This window comes from Artibeus jamaicensis, unplaced genomic scaffold, assembly GCF_021234435.1.
Source record: "Artibeus jamaicensis isolate MK-2021 breed Jamaican fruit bat unplaced genomic scaffold, CSHL_Jam_final contig_464, whole genome shotgun sequence".
In the NCBI taxonomy this organism is placed as follows: domain Eukaryota; kingdom Metazoa; phylum Chordata; class Mammalia; order Chiroptera; family Phyllostomidae; genus Artibeus; species Artibeus jamaicensis.
The window spans coordinates 13,686,154-13,708,658 of record NW_026521842.1 but is presented as its reverse complement, the minus strand read 5'-3'; the positions used below and the strand labels follow the sequence as shown (position 1 = coordinate 13,708,658).

General features: G+C 46.3%; 1 protein-coding gene and 1 long non-coding RNA gene across 4 annotated transcripts in view; one reads left to right on the top strand and one right to left on the bottom strand.

The window, feature by feature from the left end:
• The window catches only part of PDPR (pyruvate dehydrogenase phosphatase regulatory subunit), a 39,821-nt gene extending 24,662 nt beyond the window's left edge, over nucleotides 1-15,159 (top strand). For all 3 annotated transcript variants that reach the window (XM_053666602.1, XM_053666601.1, XM_037144773.2), the window contains 5 exons: nucleotides 363-475; nucleotides 2,013-2,107; nucleotides 3,425-3,514; nucleotides 9,374-9,556; nucleotides 10,439-15,159. In XM_053666602.1, the coding sequence (XP_053522577.1) occupies nucleotides 363-475; nucleotides 2,013-2,107; nucleotides 3,425-3,514; nucleotides 9,374-9,556; nucleotides 10,439-10,843 (886 nt within the window). In that variant the 3' untranslated portion in view covers nucleotides 10,844-15,159. The remainder of the gene's footprint in view (nucleotides 1-362; nucleotides 476-2,012; nucleotides 2,108-3,424; nucleotides 3,515-9,373; nucleotides 9,557-10,438) is intronic.
• Nucleotides 8,162-13,146, bottom strand: LOC128627638 (uncharacterized). Its single transcript, XR_008391886.1, has 3 exons — nucleotides 13,056-13,146; nucleotides 9,589-9,724; nucleotides 8,162-8,937 (listed from the first exon to the last, which is right to left on the bottom strand). It is a non-coding gene; the product is annotated as an uncharacterized LOC128627638 (long non-coding RNA).
• Nucleotides 15,160-22,505: the final 7,346 nt, after the last annotated feature.

Sequence of the window (22,505 nt, the reverse complement as noted above, 5' to 3'; positions counted from 1 at the left end):
TAAACCAAAGACAAAAATATTTTATTATCTCATGACCAGTTCATTAGCAGCCCAATAGAAAAAGAAATCACTAGGGAAAAAAAAACCTCAACAGATTATGTAAAACTCAAAGCAAAAAATTAGTTGCGCTACTGGGAGATGTCTTGTCTTATACTAGTAGGGCTATATAGTAACAGAAGCCAGTCTCCCGTTTTTGCTTATGTGGTGGGTATCCTAGGATTCTGTGCTACTGGCTCACTCTGAAAGCGAAGAGCTCATTTGCCAGTGTTCTGCTTACTGATTTGAAACTAGCTGAGAACTTAATTGCTTCCTGATCTCTTTTTCTGCTGCCTAGTTTTGATTACTTGTGGGTCTGCTTTCAGCTTCTTCATGATTTCTCCAACTGACCAGCAGGTCCACTGTTGGGCCTGGCTTAAGAAGCACATGCCACAGGACAGCAATCTGCTTCTGGAGGACGTTACCTGGAAATATACTGGTATTTCCCTCTGGGGGCCCTCCAGGATCAGCTGTGTGAGGACAGGCCAGGTGATCCAGCTGTGTCAGAATTAGAAGCAGGGAGGAGGCTCTGTGGTCACAGAAAGTTGATCTCTAATACTCCCCCTTCTCTTTCCAGTGAAGCATGGGATGAGTTCGTTAATTAGTGTTTTGTTTACCACTGTGTTCCCTACAGACAGCATGTAGGAATGCAAATATTGATTGAATGGGTGTGTAAATAATTTTTACTTTTTCTTTTTTACTTCATTGTTTTGTTTTTTAGAGTTTAAAGCATTTTTATATAATCTATTATATTTTTCAAAATCTCCCCTTAGCTTTTTTTTTTTAATTCTCCCCCAAGGACATGCTTATTGACTTGAGAGAGGGAGGGAGAAAAACCATTGATGTGAGAGAGAAACATTGACCAGGGACCAAATCCATAACCTAAGCATGTACCCTGACTGGGAGTCACACCTGTGACCTTTCGGTTTACAGGACAGTGTACCAACCAACTGGGCCACACCAGCCAAGGCAGCTTTGCTTTTTTTTTCCCCCCTCTAAGATCTTATTTATTTATTTTAGAGGGGAAGGGAGAAAGAGAGGGAGAGAAACATCAGTGTGTGGTTGCCTCCAGTGCACGCCCTTACCAGGGGTCTGATCTGGCCTGCAAGCCAGGCATGTTCCCTGACCAGGAATTGATCCGGTGACTCTTTGGTTCATGGGCTGGCGCTCAATCCACTGAGCCACACCAGTCAGGGCTTTCTAGTGAATAATTTTTAAGGATGACTTAAATTTGCTATCTCATTTGTTCTGTTAGGGGAGCAGCCCTCCTCTAATCCCACCCCATTCCATGTCTGGCCCCCTTCATCTGCTGTCCTTAATCTATTCTTGCCGCTCACCCCACCAGGCCCTCATTCTCAACCCATCATATCAGCAAATATGATAAACTCTTGGCTACCAGATTGGCAAACCACAGAATCTTCTTGAGCTAAGGCTGTCTGTGTTCAGGCCCGTAGGAGGATAGCTGATGTGCAGTTAGCACAAGCTGCTGTCACAAATGTGACAGGGTCCAGAGAGACTGGGCAGCTCCTCTCAGGGCTTTCCTCCCAGTCCTGATTTGGGATTGGGCTTAGTCCATCATGTAGCCACGCTGGGAAGGTGCGGGGAATGGGAATTGTGCAGGGCGGTTATGCTGGCCCTGTAAGTGGGCTACTGTCCCAGTGGCCAGGGCTTGGTCTCATGATCCCATCTGACTGCAAAGGAAGCTATGGAATGAATGTGGCCTTCCTGTGTCCCCAGGAAGAGGAAACTCTAGTCGGGCAGACCCTCTCATGCCCACAGTCAGCATTTAAGCAGGCCTGTCGAGAGAGGTGTATCTGCCAGAATCAGGTACCCCTTGACTTGCCTAAGCAGTGGGACGTGTTCGGGGTCTTGCCACCCAGGCCTGGTCGTAGGCGAGCAAGTGTACAACAGACCTTTCTCATTAGCTTGGCTGTTCACCTGGAGCAGCCAGACATCCCTAACCCTTTTCTGTTTAGCCCTCAATCTGATCGGTCCTCGAGCCGTGGATGTGCTTTCCGAGCTGTCCTATGCGCCTATGACTCCAGACCACTTCCCGAGTCTCTTTTGCAAGGTAGGTGCTAGTGAAGTTCTGGTTTCTAAGTGGGTCATGGGTGTCTTTTACAGATGGCAATCACACGTTCTTACTGTGTTGTTAACACCCCCAAAGTGTGTTGCCTTTTATTAAATAAATAAAATGACAGAATAAATTCCTTTATTTTTTACCCCTCCATGTCTCCTTATTAGTAAGCATTAGGATGTATTTGAAGTGGATTTAACTTCTGCGAATACCAGTTCTATATGTCTATTACTTCCTATAGCAGTAGATTAAAATTCGAAATTGCAGGGTTACACTGAAGATGTGCGGGTCAGGTCCTCCTTCCTCTCCGGGCAGGGCTTCCTCTTTCTCCCACCTGCAGGTGGAGGAGCTTCCATGTTTGTGGCGTCCTCAGGTACTAATGGTGTAGGTGGATCCCTAGACAACCCGCCTGATTTTCTTTCTTACCCTCAGCAACTGTAGCTGAGTGAACAAATAGTAACCGAATGAGAGAAATAACTGAATATTCTCTAGGCAGTGGCTGATTTGAAGTCCTAACAGACAGATGTTTTTGTCAATCTGTCACAAGCAGCTTGGCACAGTTACTGAGAGAGGCTCTTTGCAATTCAGACCAAAGTTGGGATCCACTTACTAATGGATTTTAGTTTTCCTTTTTCTCCATGGCAGAGCGAAAGCAACAGGAAACTCACCGGTACCCACTAGTGACTCCTTCATGTCACACGTGTGGATTCTGTGGGGAGCGATCTGCATGTGTGTTCTGCAGAGGGCCCTGTGACGTTGGGCGTCCCGTGGCAACAGTTTGCTTTCGTGCCATCTGGGACTTAGCTCGTTCCTTTGTGGGAACAGTAACTGAGACAGAGATAACCGAGCTGCTGTAAACGTGTTATGAACATCAGAAGCCTGGCCTCGGACCCCAGAGCAGTAGGCAAACCGCGTTCTGTGCATATCAGGCGTCACCTTTTGTGGGCAGGTGCCCAGGACTGTTTGCTGAGACCTGCCAAGGGGACATTTGCCCCCTGACACACCTGACTAAAATCTTGAATAGGACTTTGCAAAAGTACTATTTCATGCTTGTCGAAGACTTTGCCTCCGCTGCCTACCAGCAGCTTGGCGAGCACTCCTGAAATTGAGGGTAGAAGAGATCTTGTAGAGGCCGTGCTCCAGCCCTAAAGACCTGGCCCCCTGGAAACAGACCGCTCTTGAGGATGAAATTCTTTCACTCACCTGTCTCTCCTTTAGGGTCAAAGGGTGCAGAGCTGAGAGAAGGGTTTACCTCAGGCATCCATCCCCCTTCCATCAGTTTTGACACTGGCTCTCCCTTTGTTTCCACAGGAGATGAGCGTGGGCTATGCCAATGGGATCCGGGTGATGAGCATGACCCACACGGGAGAGCCGGGCTTCATGCTTTACATTCCCATAGAGGTGAGCGGCACAGAAGGAAGGTGCGCCGGCCGGCCCACAGCCTGCTGAGCACTGGCCAGGCTGCAGAGCCGTGTCTGATTGCACGTTGGTAATTGAACGGGCTGCGCTAAAGAGATTTTAACATTGTAAAGTTGTTTACTTTAAAAAAATACATATTTTCAGACAGGAAAAGAGAGGGAGAGAAACACCAATGTGTGGCTGCCTCTTGTGCACCCCTACTGGGGACCTGGCCTGTAACCCAGGCATGTGTCCTGACTGGGAGTTGAACTGGCAACCCTTTGGTTTGCAGGCCTGCACTCAATCCATTGATACACAACAACCAGGGCTAAGTTACTTTTTCTGAATAGATAATACGTTCACATAGTTTAAAAATAAAAATCCAAAATATTCCGTTCTACTTGACCAGTTCCCACCAGTTGCCACCAGTGATCTAGATTTTATGTCATGTCAGAGATTTTTGAGCATATCGAAGGAAGTTCAAGACATATTTTAACCCTGTTTTTAGAATCAGAAACAGAAACATACTGTTATTTCTTTAACCATTTATCTTAGAGATCTTTCCCTAGGACTACCTAAAAAGAGCTTCCTCCTTTTTCTTTCCTGTACTTTTTAAAAGTGACATAGTATTCTGTCACATAATTGAATCAATTTATTTCATCAGTCTGGTACTAATAGACATTTATGATGTTTCTCGTCCTTTGCTATTTTAAAAAATTGTTCACTGTACAAATGTCTTTTTGCCCTGGCCAGTGTGGCTCACTTGGTTGGAGTGTTGTCCCATGAACCAAAGGGTCACAGGTTTGATTCCCAGTGAGGGCATATGCCTAGGATATGGTTTTAGCCCCTGAGGTTGGGGTGGGTATGAGAGGCAACCAACTGATGTTTCTCTCTCACGTCAATGCTTCTTCCCCTCTCTCCCCCCTCCCTTCCCTTCTCTCTAAAATCAAGTGTGTCCTCTGGGAGGGGAAAAAAATGTCTTTTTCCTCATTGCATGTACCAACATGTGGAGATGCCACACTTTAGGCTGATAGGTACAAAATAGTTCATCAGTGCAGTTTTTTAAAAGTTTTTATTTTTAGAGAGGGAGAGAGAAACATTGATGTGTGAGAGATCCATCAGTTGGTTGCCTCTCACATCTCCACATGGGGACCTGGCTTGCAACCCAGGTACATGCCCTGACTGGGAATAAAACCAGCAAACTTTTGGTCCACAGGCCGGGTCTCAAGCCACTGAGCCACACCAGCCAGGGTATCAGTGGAGGTTTTTGTTTTTAAGATTTTATTTATTTATTGGTATAGAGAGAGCGGAAAGGAGGGAGAGAGAGGGAAAGAACGTCAGTGTGCAGTTGTCTCTCACGTGCCCCCACTTGAGGATCCGGCCCAAACCCAGGCATGTGCCCTGACTGGGAATCAAACCCACGGCCCTTTGGTTTGTAGGCTGGCACCATCTACTGAGCCTCCGAAGTTCTGTCCGCCCACCCTCCACTTGTTCTCTTCTGATCTTGCGTGACCTGTCTTGTCTGCCCCCCACTTCCTGCTAGTCTTTGAGCATGCTAGACTGCCTCCCTCTCCACGTGCTGTTCCCCTTCCCCTGGCACATCCTTTTCTCCCTCCAGACCCATACTCCCAACCTCACAGTCGGACCTGCTTCAGGTGGTATTCATGTCACCTTCTTGATGACACTATTTAAACTTGCAACCTGACACCCAGTTTTCCCTATTCACATTCTGTGTTTTATTTTTCTCCACTGTGCTTACCATTGTCTAATAAGATTTATTTTGTTCTTCGGGTTACACATTTAAATGTTAGTTCCCTGAAGGCAGAGATATTTATCTGTTTTAACTTTTATATCCCCAGGACATTAGACAAGTACTTGGCATAGAGAAGTGCTTAACACATGTTGTACGAATGAATGTTCTGGCCCTATCCATTCTGTGTTTCTGTATAGAATTACCGATCTTTTTATGAGTTTTCAGGCATTCTCTCAGTCCTTGCCATTGAGTTGTACATTTTTAAAAATGTTTTATTGGTTATGCTATTACAGTTGTCTCATTTCTTTTCTCCCCTTTATTCCCCTCTGCCCTGCACCCCTCTGTCACCAGCACTCCCCTACCTTAGTTCATGTCTGTGGGTCGTACACAGTTCTTCAGCTTCTCTGTTTCCCATACTACTCTTGACCTCCCTGTTTTGTACCTACCATTTATACTTATTCCCTGTACCTTTCCCCCACTCCTCCCCCTCTCCCCACTGGTAACCCTCCATGTGATCTCCATTTCTGTGATTCTGTTCCTGTTTAGTTGTTTGCTTAGCTTGTTTTTGTTAGGTTCAATTGTTGGTAGTTGTGAGTTTGTTATTTTATTGTTTGTATTTTTTATCATCTTTTCTTTAGATAAGTCAGTCCCTATAACATTTCATATAATAAGGGCTTGGTGATGGTGAACTCCTTTAACTTGCCTTTATCTGGGAAGCACTTTATCTGCTCTTCCATTCTAAATGATAGCTTTGCTGGATAGAGTCACCTTGGATGTAGGGCCTTGCCTTTCATGACTTTAGTTACTTCTTTCTGGCCCCTTCTTGCCTGTAAGTTTTCTTTTGAGAAGCCAGCTGATAGTCTTACGGTAACTCTTTCTCTGGCTGCTTTTAGGATTCTCTCCTTATCTTTAACGTTGGGTGATGTAATTACAATGTGCCTTGGTGTGTGCTTCCTTAGGTCCAACTTCTTTGGACTCTGTGAGCTTCCTGGACTTCCTAGAAGTCTGTTTCCTTTGCCAGATTGGGGAAGTTCTCCTTCATTATGTTTTCAAATAAGTTTTCCATTTCTTGCTCCTCTTCTGCTTCTGGCACCCCTATGATTTGGATGATGAAACATTTAAAGTTGTCCTGGAGGTTCCTAAGCCTCTCCTCATTTTTTTGAATTCTTGTTTCTTCATTCTGTTCTGGTTGAATGTTTACTTCTTCCTTCTGTTCTAAACTATTGATTTGAGTCCCGGTTTCCTTCCCATTACTGTTGGGAAGGAAATGTTCCCTGTACATTTTCCTTTATTTCACTTTTCATAGCCTTTACTTCTTCCTCTATTTTGTATTCATATTCAACCATTTCTGTGAGTATCCCGATCACCAGTGTTTTTTTTAAATTTATTTTTATTTTTTTATTGATTATGCTGTTACAGTTGTTCTATTCCCCCTTTATTCCCCTCCACCCTACCCCTCATCCCCACCATTACCCCCCCTTTAGTTTATGACCATGTGTCTCAAGTCCTTTAGATTCTATATTTCCCATGCTATTCTTGCCCCCCCCATCTATTTTCTATCTACTGTCTATGCTACTTATTTTCTGTACCTTCTCCCCCCTTCTCCTCCTCCCACTCCCCCTGTTGCTAACCCTCCTTGAGATCTTCATTTCTATGTTTCCACTCCTGATCTAGCTGTCCTTTTAGTTTGCTTTTTGTTTTAGGTGTGGTTGTTAATAACTGTGAGTTTGTTGTCCTTTCACTGTTCATGTTTCTTTAACTTCTTTTTCTTAGATAAGTCCCTTTAACATTTCATATAATAAGGGCTTGGTGATGATGAACTCCTTGAATTTGATCTTATCTGAGAAGCACTTTATCTGTCCTTCCATTCTAAATGAAAGCTTTGCTGGATAGAGCAATCTTGGTTGTAGGTCTTTAGATTTCATGACTTGGAATACCTCTTTCTAGCCCCTTCTTGCCTGTAAGGTCTCTTTTGAGAAATCCTCTGACAGTCTGATGGGGACTCCTTTGTAGGTGACTGTCCCCTTAGCTCTTGCTGCTTCTAGGATTCTCTCCTTCATTTTAATCTTGGCTAATGTAATGATGATGTGCCTTGGTGTGTTCCTTCTTGGGTCCAACTTCTTTGGGACTCTCTGAGCTTCCTGGATTTCCTGGAAGTCTATTTCCTTTGCCAGATTGGGGAAATTCTCCTTTATTATTTGTTCAAATAAGTTTTCAACTGGTGGCTGTGCCTTTCCCCCTTCTGGTACCCCTATAATTCGGATGTTGGAGTGTTTAAAGATGTCCTGGAGGTTCCTAAGACTCTCCTCATTTCTTTGAGTTCTTGCTCCTTGACTCTTTTCTGTTTGGCCATTATTTGCTTTCTTCTGGTCCACTCCATTGATTTGAGTCCCAGTTTCCTTTTCATTGCTATTGGTTTCCTGTGCAATTCCATTCATTTCAATTAGTTTCGCCTTCATATGTTTGTCTAATTTGTCGGTATAATCAACCAGTTCTGTGAGGATCCTGATCACCAGTGTTTTAAACTGTGTGTCTGTGAGTTTTGCTATTTCTTCATCGCTTAGATCTATTGGCTCTGGGGCTCTGAGATCCTCCTGCGCCATTCTTGGTCTGTTCTGGCCCTTTAAGTGTGAGAAGCGGCACCTTGGATTCCCAGGTCGCTGGGTTGTGACGCTGTATGTGGGGGCGTGGTCAGAGTGAGAAAATGGTGGCCCCCTCTGCTGTTTCATGCCGCTGGGTGAGGAGCAGAGCCGTAGGTGGTTCACCAGGGCCGGGCTAGTCAGAGTCGCTGGGTTATGACGCTGTATGTGGAGGTGGGGTCAGAGCAGGGAAATGGCGGCGCCCTCTGCTGCCCTGCGTGGGGACCCGCTGGGTCTGGGTCCTGGTCCAATCGCCCACTCCCTCGCTTGTCTATCCGCGCACAAATGCGGGACCACAGTCAACCCGCAGCCCTGCTCCCTCGCTGTTTCCCCGCGATTGCTTGCTGAGTTGCCCACCAGGTCCAACCCTGCACCTGGATTCCGCACGCCCGAGTCCGTCTGACTGAGTTTTCCTGTACAACCCCACTCCGCCAGGTGCTGGTTTCGCCCCTTACCAGTCAGGCTGAAGAATTTGTTAACAGACTTCCAAAAAGTTCAATTTTCTGTGTTCTGGCTGTGTTTTCTGTTGCTAATATTTATTTGTCTCTAAACTTGGTTGTGTGAGAAGGCACGGCGCCTCCACCTATGCCTCCACCTTGGCGGAAGTCTAAGCTTGTATCTTTTGACCACTTTCTTCCAATTCCCCCTCCCTTGACTCCCCACCACTGGTAATCACTAGTCTGATTGCTGCTTCTGAGTTTGTTTTTTATTCCACACATAAGTGAGATCATACAGTGTTTGTCTTTCTCTGACTTAATTGTGTCTTGTTTTGTCTTCTATTTTAGTTTTTAAAGTAAACAGTGTAGTCTGTTATTGGGCTTTAGACTTAACAGAATATATGTAGATAGGGATTGAAAATTTTACTTTCAATTTGGAAAACTTACGTTCATTTAAGTTATGATACTTAACATGTTTCTGGAACCAAGAAAAGAGCAATGTGACAGGCAGGGTGTTGTGGGGTGCGGGTGGGAGAGCTTGGCTCTCCTGGCTCCTTCCCCGGTGTCTCATCTGGGGTGTCTACGAGCCGCCGTAATCTGCATGAAAAACCCAATGTCAGGTGCACACATCCGGAGTTGACATGTAACACGTTTCATAGCATGACCAGTGCAAAGGGGAACTGGGGCAACAAAAAGCCGGTGAAGAGTGAGTGGGCTATCCGTGAAGCAGTTCTGAGACTAGTCATTTGCTGGGTGGGGAGAATGTGTCTGAGTTATTTAATAATTGCTGAGTTACTCCCCTAGACGTGAAGAGACATGGTGGCTGTTTTCATGGAGCTTAAGTCCAGGGTAAGGGTGACCCTGGCTCATTACTCCTGGGTCATAGCACTTTGGTTTGTGGATGAGACATGGTGGGAATTTTACAAACCCGCCCCCTCATTCAGGTTAATAGCGACGGCCACCAGGCTCACCAGGCTCACAGGCCTTATTGAAATCTGAAGGTCTGCTGCTAAGTATTCTTCTCTCCCTGTAGTATGCCCTGCATGTCTACAATGAAGTGATGAGTGTTGGACAGAAATATGGAATCCGGAATGCTGGATATTATGCTCTCCGCAGTCTCCGAATCGAAAAGTTTTTTGCCTTCTGGGGTCAGGATTTGAATACACTCACCACCCCCCTGGAATGTGGACGAGAGTCCCGGGTGAAATTAGACAAGGTATGGTGTCTGCACACTGCACTGTCACTCACCTCCTCGTGCAGGACACCTGCATTAATTAGAGCACGTGGAGGAGCTGATGTGGAAGGAACGTGTCGAAGCTGAAACCTCGGTGACAGCGTCAGGTGACGATTAGGGTGTCCTTAGAATGAAAAATGTATCTGTGGGCTGAACCGACAGCACTTGTTTCAGGACTTTGCTCTTTTAGACTGCCTGCCTTCTGGGGAAGTTTTTCTGAGTGGGTTATGGTGACACAGTCACATGCCATGATAACTTGTATAAGTTAGTCACCTTCCATTCAACTGCCTTTTTTTTCAGAGTAATATAGGAGTAATTTTTTAAAAAATCATAATTCAAGAGGATGTTCAGTGAGTCTCTTTCCCACCCCTGAACCCCACCATCTTACTGCTCCCTTTCCCAGAAGCAGCGGTGGGGCCAACACAGCAGCGCAGTTTCCGCTCCCCGCAACCTACATGGGTCCTACACCGTTGCTGTGTTTTAGCACTGCATTCCCTGTCGGTACTCTTTTTGGAAAATATAAAATTAGTATCACTCATATTTTATCTACTGAGTGAGAATCACTATTGAGTTTATTTTATCTCAGTTTTGCTCTTCTTTTTGTACATATGCATATATCAACATACCCATGGAACTTTCTTGAGATTATATAGAAATGCTGTTTTTCTAAAAATTCTAGCAAATGAAGGCAGTTTGTGAACGCAATTTTTCATCTGGTGGGAAATGCACACACATTTCCCCAAAGCCCACCCAGGGGTGGGGGAAAAGCATCGCACCCCACCACAGCAACTGGCTCCCCTTGTGCTGCTCACGGGCCAAGGGACAGAGTGTAGATGACAACTCAGGGTCGCCTTTCTTTCCTAGGGGATGGATTTCATTGGTCGAGATGCCCTGCTGCAGCAGAGGCAGAATGGGGTGTATAAACGCCTCACTATGTTCATCCTGGATGACCACGACACAGACCTGGACCTCTGGCCCTGGTGGGGGGAGCCCATTTACCGAAATGGGCAATACGTTGGCAAGACCACCAGCAGTGCCTACAGCTACACCCTGGAGCGCCACGTCTGCCTGGGCTTCGTGCACAACTTCTCGGAGGACACTGGGGAGGAGCAGGTGGTGACAGCAGATTTCATCAACCGGGGCGAGTACGAGATTGACATCGCGGGACACCGGTTCCAGGCCAAGGCCAAGCTCTACCCAGTTGCCTCCCTCTTTACACATAAGCGCCGCAAAGATGACGTGGAGCTAAGTGACTTGCAGGGCAAGTAATAATGTCAGGCAGTCCTACCACCTCCCCATCTTCTCGTAGGAACCCGTTCTGATCCTCTTCTTGATTTAACCTTTGCCTCCTATCTCCTTGATACAATTTTAAATATTTTGTTTTGAACCCTCTCTTGACCTTTCCTCTCCTCCTCCCAGGTGCAGTTCCCCATCTCCTAACACTCACTCTGGGCTGTTTGACCGTCCCCCCACCCCCTCAGATTTCCATGGTGACAGGAAGGACAGGAGCAGACCCCATCTGTGGGAGGGAGTTACGGTGACAGATTTCTAATGCTGTGCTGGGAAGCTGCTGTGTGCTGGCCTTGGAGCAAGAACCCAATGCTGTGGGGCCAAGTGTCGAGGGAGTAAGTAGCCTGTTAGCGGAGGGGGGGGTTGCTGTGTTTGTGACAGCCCAGATCCTCTGTGCTGTGGGTCGGCACCCTGACACCTCTAGCAAGATGACCATCTACCTCACAAGAGGTGTCGTGTGGTTGTTTCTGGGCTGCAGCAGAGATAGCCTGGCACTGTCCCCAGCCTCCTACCAGACTGTAAGGTCAGGGCCACCTGCCTGTAATTCTCATCATGTCTATCACTAGGGGCTCTGTTTGTTTACCTGAGTAAGCAAGTAAGACGCAGTATCTGAAAGGGAAAAGCGATGTTGCCTTGTGCTTTGATATTTCCAGGTGAAAGTCTTAACCTCAGAAAGCATCAACACCAAACCATGCTGAGTTTCCTGCTGCTAAAACTGCGCTTTTGCTCTCTCAGCTATTCCAAGTTCAGGCACCCCACCTTGACTGTCCTCATAGGTTTCCTTCCCTGTCCCTTCTGCAGTGGGCCCACTAGCTCAGCAACTGTTTCTCTCCCCTAAAGGGAGGGCACAGTAAGCCCTGTCATCCTGGTTGTGTACCGTATTTTTGGACAAGATGCACCTAGCTTTTATAGGAAAATTTAAAAAAATTTTTGAAGCAAAATGGTAAAATATTTAATAACATAAATAACAATGTTTACCATGGTAAATATAAACACAACAGCAGCATTAACCACCATTATTCCTCCCAAATTTGGGTGGGGGGGTGGAGAAAGAGGAAGTGCATCTTATAGTCCAAAAAACACGGTAGGTAATTAAACCTTGCTGGCTCTTCTGCTTCCTCCAGCACAGAAGAGACAGATCCACAGATGACCCATGTGGGCTCAGAGTGTACAGGGTACATGCCATGTGAGCCTAGCAGAATGCTTTCCGTCTTTTCTTTCCCTGTCCAGCCATTTCTCTGTCCCCTCCAAATAGAAAATGACCTGGAGCGCCCCCAAGAGGGCCATGCACAGTTAAGTGTGTCTTTTTCTAAGGGTGGGACGTGAGTGACATCAGACTGTATTATCCCTCCCAGCACTTAATTTTCCCTTGCTCCTAAGCTGCCATAATCTGATTTTCTTTTAGTATAAACTGTTAGAGGTGTAACTAATTAAACTGTAGCCTTTGTTTTCTTGGCATCTGAGAAGCATTAGCTCTGATGGGTCTCCAAGTTTAGTAGAGAAGCAGCTTTCAGGTGCTGGCCAGCTCTGAGTTTTCTTTTACCCATCTGGTCAGGCTGCCTTTGTCCAGACATTTCTTGCCATTTTCCCAGCCAGACAACATCTACTTGATTAGTGTCCAGCTTTTTAGGAGGTCTCAGATGATTTATTAAGGGAGCATGTGATAGAATTGCTTGGACGGCCGTGCTATTTTGATGCAAATGTGTATGTAACTAGCTGAGAGATGCTGCTCCTATGCAAAGAAGAGGAAAGACGTTGCCCAGCTTGGGAGCAGTGACCAGGAGCTGGGCCAGTGCAGATGTGACCAGCAGGCAGTGACTGGCCCAAGACGAAATAGGTGATACAGAGCTAAAGATATCACATGCTCCACACCATTCCAAAGTAATCTTTTCTGGAGTTATGCACGAACTTCATCTTGTCACAGACTGGCAAGATGCTGCTGCTCTTCTAGGGCATCACTTGTGTACTAAGTGTCCCGAAGCGCACATTATTGTTTGGCACTTTAAAATTCCTCCTTGAAGTCTTTTTGTTTGTTTAAACATTGGCAATGTGAATCGGGTAGTTCTCTCTAAATCTGAAGTGACAACTTTCCCACCTCTAGCATAATTGACAATCAAGACATCTAATTTGTGTGTCATTGCCATCTCTGGGGCAGTGGTGCCACCTGTGTTTGTCTTGTGTGACAACTCACCTCTCTCTAGGGATGCAAGTGGTTCTGGATTCTTCCGAGGGGCTTTTCTCAGAAGTGATCATCACCTCTTGTGCTCTCTTGGGGAGGGCTCTGCACACTTCTTCTAGCTAGCTTGTCCGAATGTTCAACTGAACATTTTTGAACCTAGAGATGCAAAGTGTGTTAGCCACAAACCGATGAAGCCCCACGGTTTCCAGTCTCCTGTGCCGTTTCCTCCCTTGACATAGCTTCTAAGCCCCTCCTCATGGCTGCCACACGTACATCCTGTTTCTTGGCACTGCCACTGTCATCTGACAAATTGAAGCATCAGGAAGATTTCCCACCTGTGATGTCACTGAAGTCAGAAAACCTCTGAGCAAAAAGGGACAAACTACTTGCTTGGGTGGCCCGTCTGGCGTCCTTTAACTCATGCAGAGTCAGGTACATGTGCTGCAGAGGCACGGCACACTCCAGGGGAGACCAGGGGGCAACTCACGCTGTAGTGCTAGTGCTTTTCTGGTGGGGGGCCCTGCACCCCCAAATGTGAGCAGTGCCATTCAGACTAGGGACCCAAAGACCATTTAGCTCAGTGATTACCCCATTCCGGCAGTAGAGCACCGTCACTAAGGGATGCCTCCCCGCCTGGACTTCTGGCTCTGGCGTCTGACCCTCACTGGTGTCTGCCTGAGCCTTCACCACCCTTTAGAACCTGACCTGATAAAAGGACGTCTTCTGTGACCTGTGGTCTCGGTTCTGAGCTAGAAGGCTGGGCCTGGTAGTTGCACTGGCTGGTTTTCAGGGGGTACCTACAGGGTTCATTTTCCTCTTTGTTTTTTCTTGGGTAACAGCGATCCCAAGGGTCCTCATTAGTATCTACAGCAGGGGTTCGGTTGCAGTGGTTAATACTGAAGAATAACCCCCGTCCTTCCAATCCCTCACCAACTTTGACCTAAGAGACATACCAACATGACACGGGAAGTTTCTTGTGAGGGGAGGATTTTTGTCTCAAACAGCATTTCTAGGCACATGAATTCAGAAGCACAGTTGAGCTGAGCAACGGTAGGTGAAGCAGTGAGATGTTTAGGCATAATGACGACGCCCAGCAGTAACTGAGCAGCTGTGCGACCACCGCTCAGCACCTCCCCACAGCCTCCACTTCCAGGTGCTGAGTTGTAAGCCTCCTTCATTTTCAGTGTGGGGCTCCCATTTGCAGTCCCCCATCACTAACAAATGCACTATTTTTCCAGAGGACTAAGTATTTTTGTATGTTTGCCTTCTTTGTCCATTAAATACTGTTGTTCCTTGTATAATATGATTGACTTCTTTGAGCAGAATGTCTGTATTCCTTGGAAAACTACACATTTCTCATGGCTATTATTCTCATAGTTAGATGCAGTTACTTTTATCTTTTGCAAACACTCCACCTTCTTGTTTTTCTTTCTCTCAAGGACAATAATTACAAGAGGTGGAAAGGATATTTTTAGCATCTGTTTCAAAAGAGCTAAGCCAGGAATTCCATTGCACACCAAGAACTGGGGCTTGGGGCACATCTTTTCTCCACGCCAGGTTCTCGTGCCTTACACGTGAGAATGTCACATGGTGGGCAGAGAGAGGAAGGCCAAAAAAGAAACTCCGTTTCAGTCTGAGGGTTCCCATCACCTTGCTCAGCCCCTCCCTCCCCAGAACAGGTGTGTGGGGGGGACAAAAGCTGCCTGAACACCCTGGTGTTCTAAGCCTGCCTCAGTGCAGGGTGTTCTAAACAGCACAGTTGACACTTTCCTCTCTGGTCAACTCTTGGGATGTATCAAAGCGCCACTGTAGTTACTGTAAAGTGCTGTGATGCATTCTTTGCATGTGTTAATGTGCACTTGTGTTCAGCCCTTTCTGTCCCTGTGCAGCGTTAGCTGGTGGTCCTGAAGACATCTGAGGCACTTAGGTAACTGGGACCTTTCCTCAAGAGCCCTGGTGACTGACGTTAGGCACACGGGGTGACCGAGCACGTCTGCCCTCCATGAACATGGCATTAACGTTGTGGGCTGTATTTCTGTCAGGGCAGATTTCAGTTCAGATTTTCTTTTTGTGTTACTAGGTTTGTAAATGAATAAAGACATTTTAAATACTCTTACCTTGTCTGTGAAAGTCTATGTTTGCCATGGCAAAAGATAAACACTGCACATAAAGCTGTTGATTGCTGTGTTACCAAGTAAGCAGAATGTGGAAACTGAGGCAAAGCAGACAGGGCATCACACTGCCCTCCGTGCAGTCACTGGTGGCCTGGCTGGTGAGAGTGCCTCCATGTCTCCTCCTGAAGTCACCGTCACTGAATTTGACATCCTGTCTTACAGCTGACTTCATATCAAGAACCTAGTTCTTATTCCTGATGTACCTGGGAGCCAGTGTCTGTGTGGGAACAGGAGTGCCTGCGTTCTTGGCCACACCTATGGGGTGAGAAGCAGCCAGTCGTCTACGACACTGAGCTACCACCCACACATTGGCTCACTGGAGTTGTTACTCTGTTGATCCAACTATTTTTTGAGGAACTGCACCTGGGAATCCATGGGTGGGTTAAGATGTCTGTAACAATTTCATCTTGTATTCTAAATCTACAATTTCCAGTTTCACTACTGGCCAACATTTGTCACAGGTGAGAGAGTGCACAGAAATATCCCTCCCACAGTCTCCATGGCCACCTCCAAAAGAGGAGTCCCAAAGACATTTTGAACAGTGACATTTCAGGAATATCAGGAGAGCCCTTCCCTGGTAATTATTTTGAAGGACGCTAAAATCACATGTATCTTCTAACTACTAACATACCAGATTAAGTACATTACATGCCATTTTAACAAGTGATTCCAGAAAGGGAGAAGCCCACTGGGCTCAGCGTGAGTGAGAAAGACTTACTTGCCAGCTCCCCCGCCAAATGAAAGGCCAGCGGAGTTCATTCCTGCCAGGACAAAGTAGCCCTGCACCAAAGGAGACTCGCCCATGATGCACCTCATGTCCGGTGTGAAGGTCTCGGGGCAGTTCACCAACTTCATGATCTCCAGGGTCTCCAACTCTGGCATCCTACGCAGGGAGAGAACTCAGCAGGGGCTCTGAGCAATAAAAACAAAGCCAAACGAGTCCTGAGCTTCAGGGAATTCCAAAGTTCCAGCCCCCTCTCCTGCCACAGAATCTCTTGAAAGAGGTCTTCTGGAAGAGCCAGCTGGGCCATTGACCAGAAAGCAGAAACCTCGATGGGATTACGGAACACACCTACGAAGTGCTCGGCTTGGACACTGAGAAGGGAGATACTCTCTGGAAAGAAAGGCAAGGTGCTGTGGCAGAGATGACGCACGTGGGCACAGATAAGGACCTCGAGGGGCTTGGTGCTGAGGCCCCCACGTGGCATCGAGAGAGATGCCATGAAAGGGCAGGCTCCCAAAGCCGGAACGTCTGAGACAGATGCTCAGCCCGTCCACCCTCCGTCACCTGGGAGCAGTCTGGTGGGGCAGTGACACAGGTGACACCAGACCAAAGCTGGCTGGTGGGGGGGGGTTCCTCATGCTGTGCTCTCCACTTGCAAAAGTTGGAAGTTTCCCACAGTAAAATAGGTTTACAACAGAACAGTTTATCCTTGCCATGGCTGGTGTAGCTCAGTGGATTGAGCGCAGGCCTGCAAATCAATGGGTCACTTGTTTGATTCCCAGTCAGGGCACAGGCCTGGGTTGCGGGCCAGGTCCTCCCCAGCAGGGGGCACGCGAGAGGCAACCACACATTGATGTTTCTCTCCCTCTCTCCTTCCCTTCCCCTCTAAAAACATTTATCCTTGTATTATTAATTGTGGTATTTGTATTATAATTATAAACCTACTTTTGCCCACACCTATATTTTTTTACAATTCAAATGGGAGGGAAACTCTTCCTTTTAGACTCTTAAACTTTTTGAATTTGTGAATGCCCAAGTGCTTCCCGGCCCTGCTGGCAGGAGAGCACCACGCCCCCCGGGAGGAGGCAGAAGGTCGCACGCTCTGCTGCAGGGATGGTTCGGGTTTCTGATGGGGAGGATGGGGACCCCGAGTCTTCCAGCCCACGCTAGAAATGCTGTGGGCCCGACATCTGTTCAGTTTGTCACCAGAGAATCAACTTACTGAGCTACACCAGCCAGGGCTCAATTAATGACTTTTAATTTAAAAAATCTAAATTATAAAACTAGTCTGCAAAAACTCAAATACAGGAGAAAATTAGGTTTTCACACCACACAAAAATGATGGTATTGGGTACCAGTGTTCATGATATTTTCCCAGAGACATAAGAGTAGAAACTAAATAGATTAGTTTTAGGGCCCAAGCTGGAGAAGCAGAGGTCAAGGCAACTTTCTCTGAGGACAGAAGTGCTGGCAGGCGCCCCTCGTTCCTTTTTTCTACTCTCCTCCCAGCCAGCCAGCTCATGGCTCATCACAGGCAGCGGTCAAATCTGAGCTCTCCATTAACGTTGCTAACGCCACTCCCGTCCTGGTGGGTCCCCGAGACCCACTCAACTCGAGCACCCTGCATGAGTTGAGGGTGCTTTTCCACAAAAGTGGACAGCTTTGGCTCACACTATGGACTTCTCTAAAAATATCTCGAAGATCCACAAACCCCAAACAAGCATCAGTTGGCAGCTGGCCTCAGTGGGCCATATACTTCTTGCTGAGCAGCCCCAAGCCAGGCATGAGTGGGGACTGGTCACAACTTGAATCATGTGACCCCAAAGCCTGGCATAAGCTGCGGCCAGTGCTGGCCTGGATCCCAGCTTCAACAAAGCAGCACAAACCCAGCATGGGTGACGGCTGGCCTCAGCTCACATCGCAGTGCCGCCAAAGGGTCTCACGCAAAGCACTCCTGGCGGCTGGCCTTGGTTCACATCATAGCCTCTCCCAGGCACCTCCACGCCCAGCACAGCAGTGACCAGCCACAGATCACTCTAGCTCCCACTAGGTGACCCCATGCTAGGCACAAACGGTGGGTGACCTTAACCTGCACCAGAGCTCCACCCAACCAGCTCCACAAATGAGACACTCCCACGGCAGATTCAGCTGGCACCAGAGCCCTGCTGAAGTGATTTGCTCGGTGCCCAGACAACAGCTTGTCCACTGTAGTCACAGCCATCCCTCACAGCCAGCCAGCCTGAGGGTCAGTCTCCCCAGTGACATGCCAACAGCAATCAGCACAACTACAACAGGAGTACACGGCCCACACAAGGGACACCGCTAGAGCACCTGGCCAAGGTGACAGGGGAGATGGCAGTACTGGGCCTCACAGGACACTTACTAGTCTTCCAAGACACGGGGACATAACAGACACCTAATACACAGAAATGAAGAGAATTGGCCAGAATGAGGAGTCAAAGAAACACACCCCAAATGAAAGAACAGGACAAAACTATGGAAAAAGAACTAAATGAAATGCACATATGCAATCTACTAGATAAAGAGTTTAAAACACTGGTTACAAGGATGCTCAATGAATTTAGGGGAAGAAGAGATGAACTCTGAAAACTTTAACAGAGATAGAAAACATAAAAATAACCAGTCAGCCCTAGCTGGTGTGGCTCAGTGGATTGAGTGCTGGCCTGCAAACCAAAGTGTTGCTGGTTCGATTCCTAGTCAGAGCACATGCTTGGGTTGTACGCTGTGGCCCCAGTGGGGGGCACATGAGAGGCAGCCACGCATTGATGTTTCTCTCCCTCTCTTTTCCCCTCCCTGCTTCCCCTCTATCTAAAAACAAATAAAAATAAAATCTTACCAAAAAAAGTAGTGAGCAAAAAACCAAAAGCATTTAAAAAAAATAACCAGTCAGACATGAGGAATATAATAGTAGAAATTAAGGACACACTAGAGGGAATCAACAACAGATCAGATAACACAGAGGAACAAAGTAGCTATGTGGAAGACAGGCAGAAAGTACACAATCAAAACAGCAGAAAGAAAACAATTTAAATGAGCATAGTTTAAATAGGACAACATTCAGTGGGACCAACGTTCACATCACAGGGGTACCAGAAAAAGGAGAGAGCAAGGGATTGAAAACCTATATTCAGAAATGAGTGAATTAACCTAACCTGGTAAAGGAAACAGACACACAAGTCCAGGAAGCACAGACGATCCTGAAGAGGCCCACGCCAAGGCACATCCTAATTAAAATACCAAAGATTAAAGACAAAGAGAGCACTTTAAAGGCAGCAAGAGAAAAGTTAGTTACATACTAGGGAGCTCCGTAAGACAGTCCACTGATTTCTCAACAGAAACTTTGCAGGCCGGAAAGGACTGGCACAAAATATTCAAAGTGATGAAAAGCAAAGACCTAAAATTACTCGACCCAGCAAGGCTATATTAGAATAGAAGGAGAAAATGATTCCTAGACAAGATAAAGCTGAAGGAGCCCATCAACACTTACCAGTAACACAAAAAATGCTAAAGGCACTTCTTTAAGTAGAAAAGATTTAAAAAATGAATAAGGAAATATAGGAAAGAAAAATATCCTCACTGATAAAGGCAGCCATTTAATAAAAGCAGTCCATCAATCATGAAAGTAATATAAAATTTAAGAGGCAAAAAGCAGGAAGATCCCGTGTAATTACAACGATAAATCAAGTGACACAGACAAGCACACAAGAAGTAAAAAGTAACGACAAAAACGATGAGTAAAAATTGTAGTGATTTTAGAATGTGTTCAGATTTAGGTAACCATCGACTTAAAATAAACTGCTATAAACACAGCTTGCCATATAGGAAGTACAAGGTAACCACAAAGCAAAAACCCCACAAGATGAATATAATAAAGAGAAAGGACTACAAACACAACACTACAGAAAATTACCATCTTATAAGAATAAGAAACAGAAAATTACAAAACAGTAAAAAAACAGTTAATAATATGCAATAACTACATCCGGACCCATAATTACTTCTGGCCCTGGCTGGGTAGTTTAGTTGGTTAGAGCGTTGTCCCAACACACCTAGGCTGTGTATTTGATCTTCAATCAGGGCACATACAAGAAATAACCAACATGCTCTGACCAGTGTGGCTCAGTGGACTGGGCATCATCCTGCGATCAAAAAGGTCGCAGGTTCCATCACTGGTCAGGGCACATGTCTGGGCTGCAGGGCATGTTCCCAGTTGGGGCATATGAGAGGCCATAGATGGGTGTTTTGTACTCCCTTCTCCTCTCTAAAATAAGTACATAAAATATTTTTTAAAAGAAACCAACAAATGCATAAATAAGTGGAACAAATTGATGTTTCTATCTCTCCCTCAAAATCAATTTTTTTTAAAAGATTTTATTTATTTATCTTTTAGAGGGAAAGGGAAGGAGAGAGGGAGAGAAACATCAATGTATGGTTGCTTTTTGTGCTTCCCCTGCTGGGAATTGGCCTGCAGGGAACTGGCCTGCAACCCAGGAATGTGCCCTGACTGGGAATCGAACCGCGATTGTCTGGTTCGCAGGCCCGTGCTCAATCCACTGAGCTACACCAGCCAGGGCTAAAATCAATTATTACAAATTACTTTAAATATCAACGGAGAAGACTCCTATCCTAGTCAAAATGGAGCCATAGGTAAACATGGCTCACCTCCTCGCACCACCACATTAAAATTACAACTAAAATATAAGACAGTCGTCACTCAGACCCATTAGCAATCAAGTTGAATGGAAGTCTGACAAGTACAGAATGAAAGAACCCCACCCATCCAGACTGGTAGGAGGGCAGAGATGTGGAATGGGATGGTCCCATATCCAGGTGTGATAGATAAAAATTTGGGAGGGATACCCTGGGAACAAGGAGTCCCAGCCCCATACCAGGTCCCCCAGCCCAGGGTTCCAGTACCAGGAAGATAAGTCTGCACAACTTCTGACTGCAAATAACCAGTGGGGAATGAGTCAGTAGGAGAAACTTCTGGAGTCCCAAGCAGTTCCTCTTAAAGAACCCACACACGAATTTACTCAGACTCATTCCCTCTGAGCTCCAGCACTGGGACATCAGCTTGAAAAGCACCAGGGGCATACACAGAGGGACTGAAGTGTCCGGCATTAAGGTGAGAGCAGCAGGACAGCTTCGTCCCAGAGAGAAAGATGGGAAGAGGCCATTGTCCCTTTTCTGAACCCTCCCCACATAGAGACAAAGAGCTGGCCAGTTGGTACCATATGTGAGACTCCATCAACTCCTAACACTGTTTGCCCCACCCAACTTACAGGCCCACCCAAGCTGTTAACTGGCTTTTCCATATGAATGGCTGATCTTGGCTCAGGCTTCACAACTTCCTAAAGCCTAGGGCTGGTGGGTCACAACAGCCAGCCTTAGTGACCCACCAGCCCAGTACCTCCTGCTAAGTGGCCTCAGGCCAGACACTAGCAGCAGCTAGCTTTGGATATCAATTTGGCTTTGTCTGGGAGTCTCCAAGCCCAGCATGAGTAGCAGCCATCTGCAGATTGCTTTATAGTTCATGCAGGGTGGTCCTGGACAGAACACAGGTGGAGGCTGCACCTTGCCCTGCACCACCTGGGAAACCCCAGTGGCTATGAACCCAATGGACATCTACAACCATGTTGGAGCACCACCACCCTGCCCCTGCACAGATGATCCTCCACAGGGGGCAGAGGTTGGTGGTCAGTAGTCATAGCCAGTCCTTACAGCTGACTGGCAATGGGGGTAAATTCCTCCCATTTGACATGCCAATGGCAATCAAGGCTCAACTATAAGGGGAGGTGTACTCAGCCCACATGTAGGGCACACCTCAAGTACCCAGCTTGGGTGTTCAGGGAGGTCATGCCATTGGACCCTACAGGACACCTACTACATTAGGCCACGCTACCAAGACAGGGAATCATAGTGGCTCTACCTAATACATAGAAACAAACACAGGGAGGCTGCCAAACTGAGGATACAAAGAAACATGGCCAAAATAAAATAACAGATCAAAACTCTAGAAAAAGAACTAAATAAAATGGAGATAACAATCTATCAGATGCAGAGTTCAAAACAATGGTTATAAGGATGCTCAAAGAACTTAGTGAGGACCTCAGTAGCACAAAAATATCCAGTCAGAAACAAAGAATACTCTAACTAAAATAAAGAACAATTTATAGGGAAACTATAGAAGAGTGGTGAAGCCAGAATCAAATCAATGATATAAAACATAAGGAAGCAAAAAAAACAAGCAATCAACAATAACAAAAAGAAATTAAAAAAATAAGAATGATGTAAGCAGCCTCTGGGACAACTTCAAGCATTCCAACACTGGTATCATAGGGGTACCAGAAAGATAAGAGAAAAAAACAAGAAATTGCAAATCTATTTGAAAAAATAATGAAAGAAAATTTCCCTAATTTGGTGAATGAAATAGACATGCAAGTCCAGGAAGCAGAGTCCCAAACAAGATGGATGCAAACAGGCCCACTTCAAGATACATCATAATTAGCCTCGGTTAGTTGGAAGGTGGCCCTTTAAAAAAAA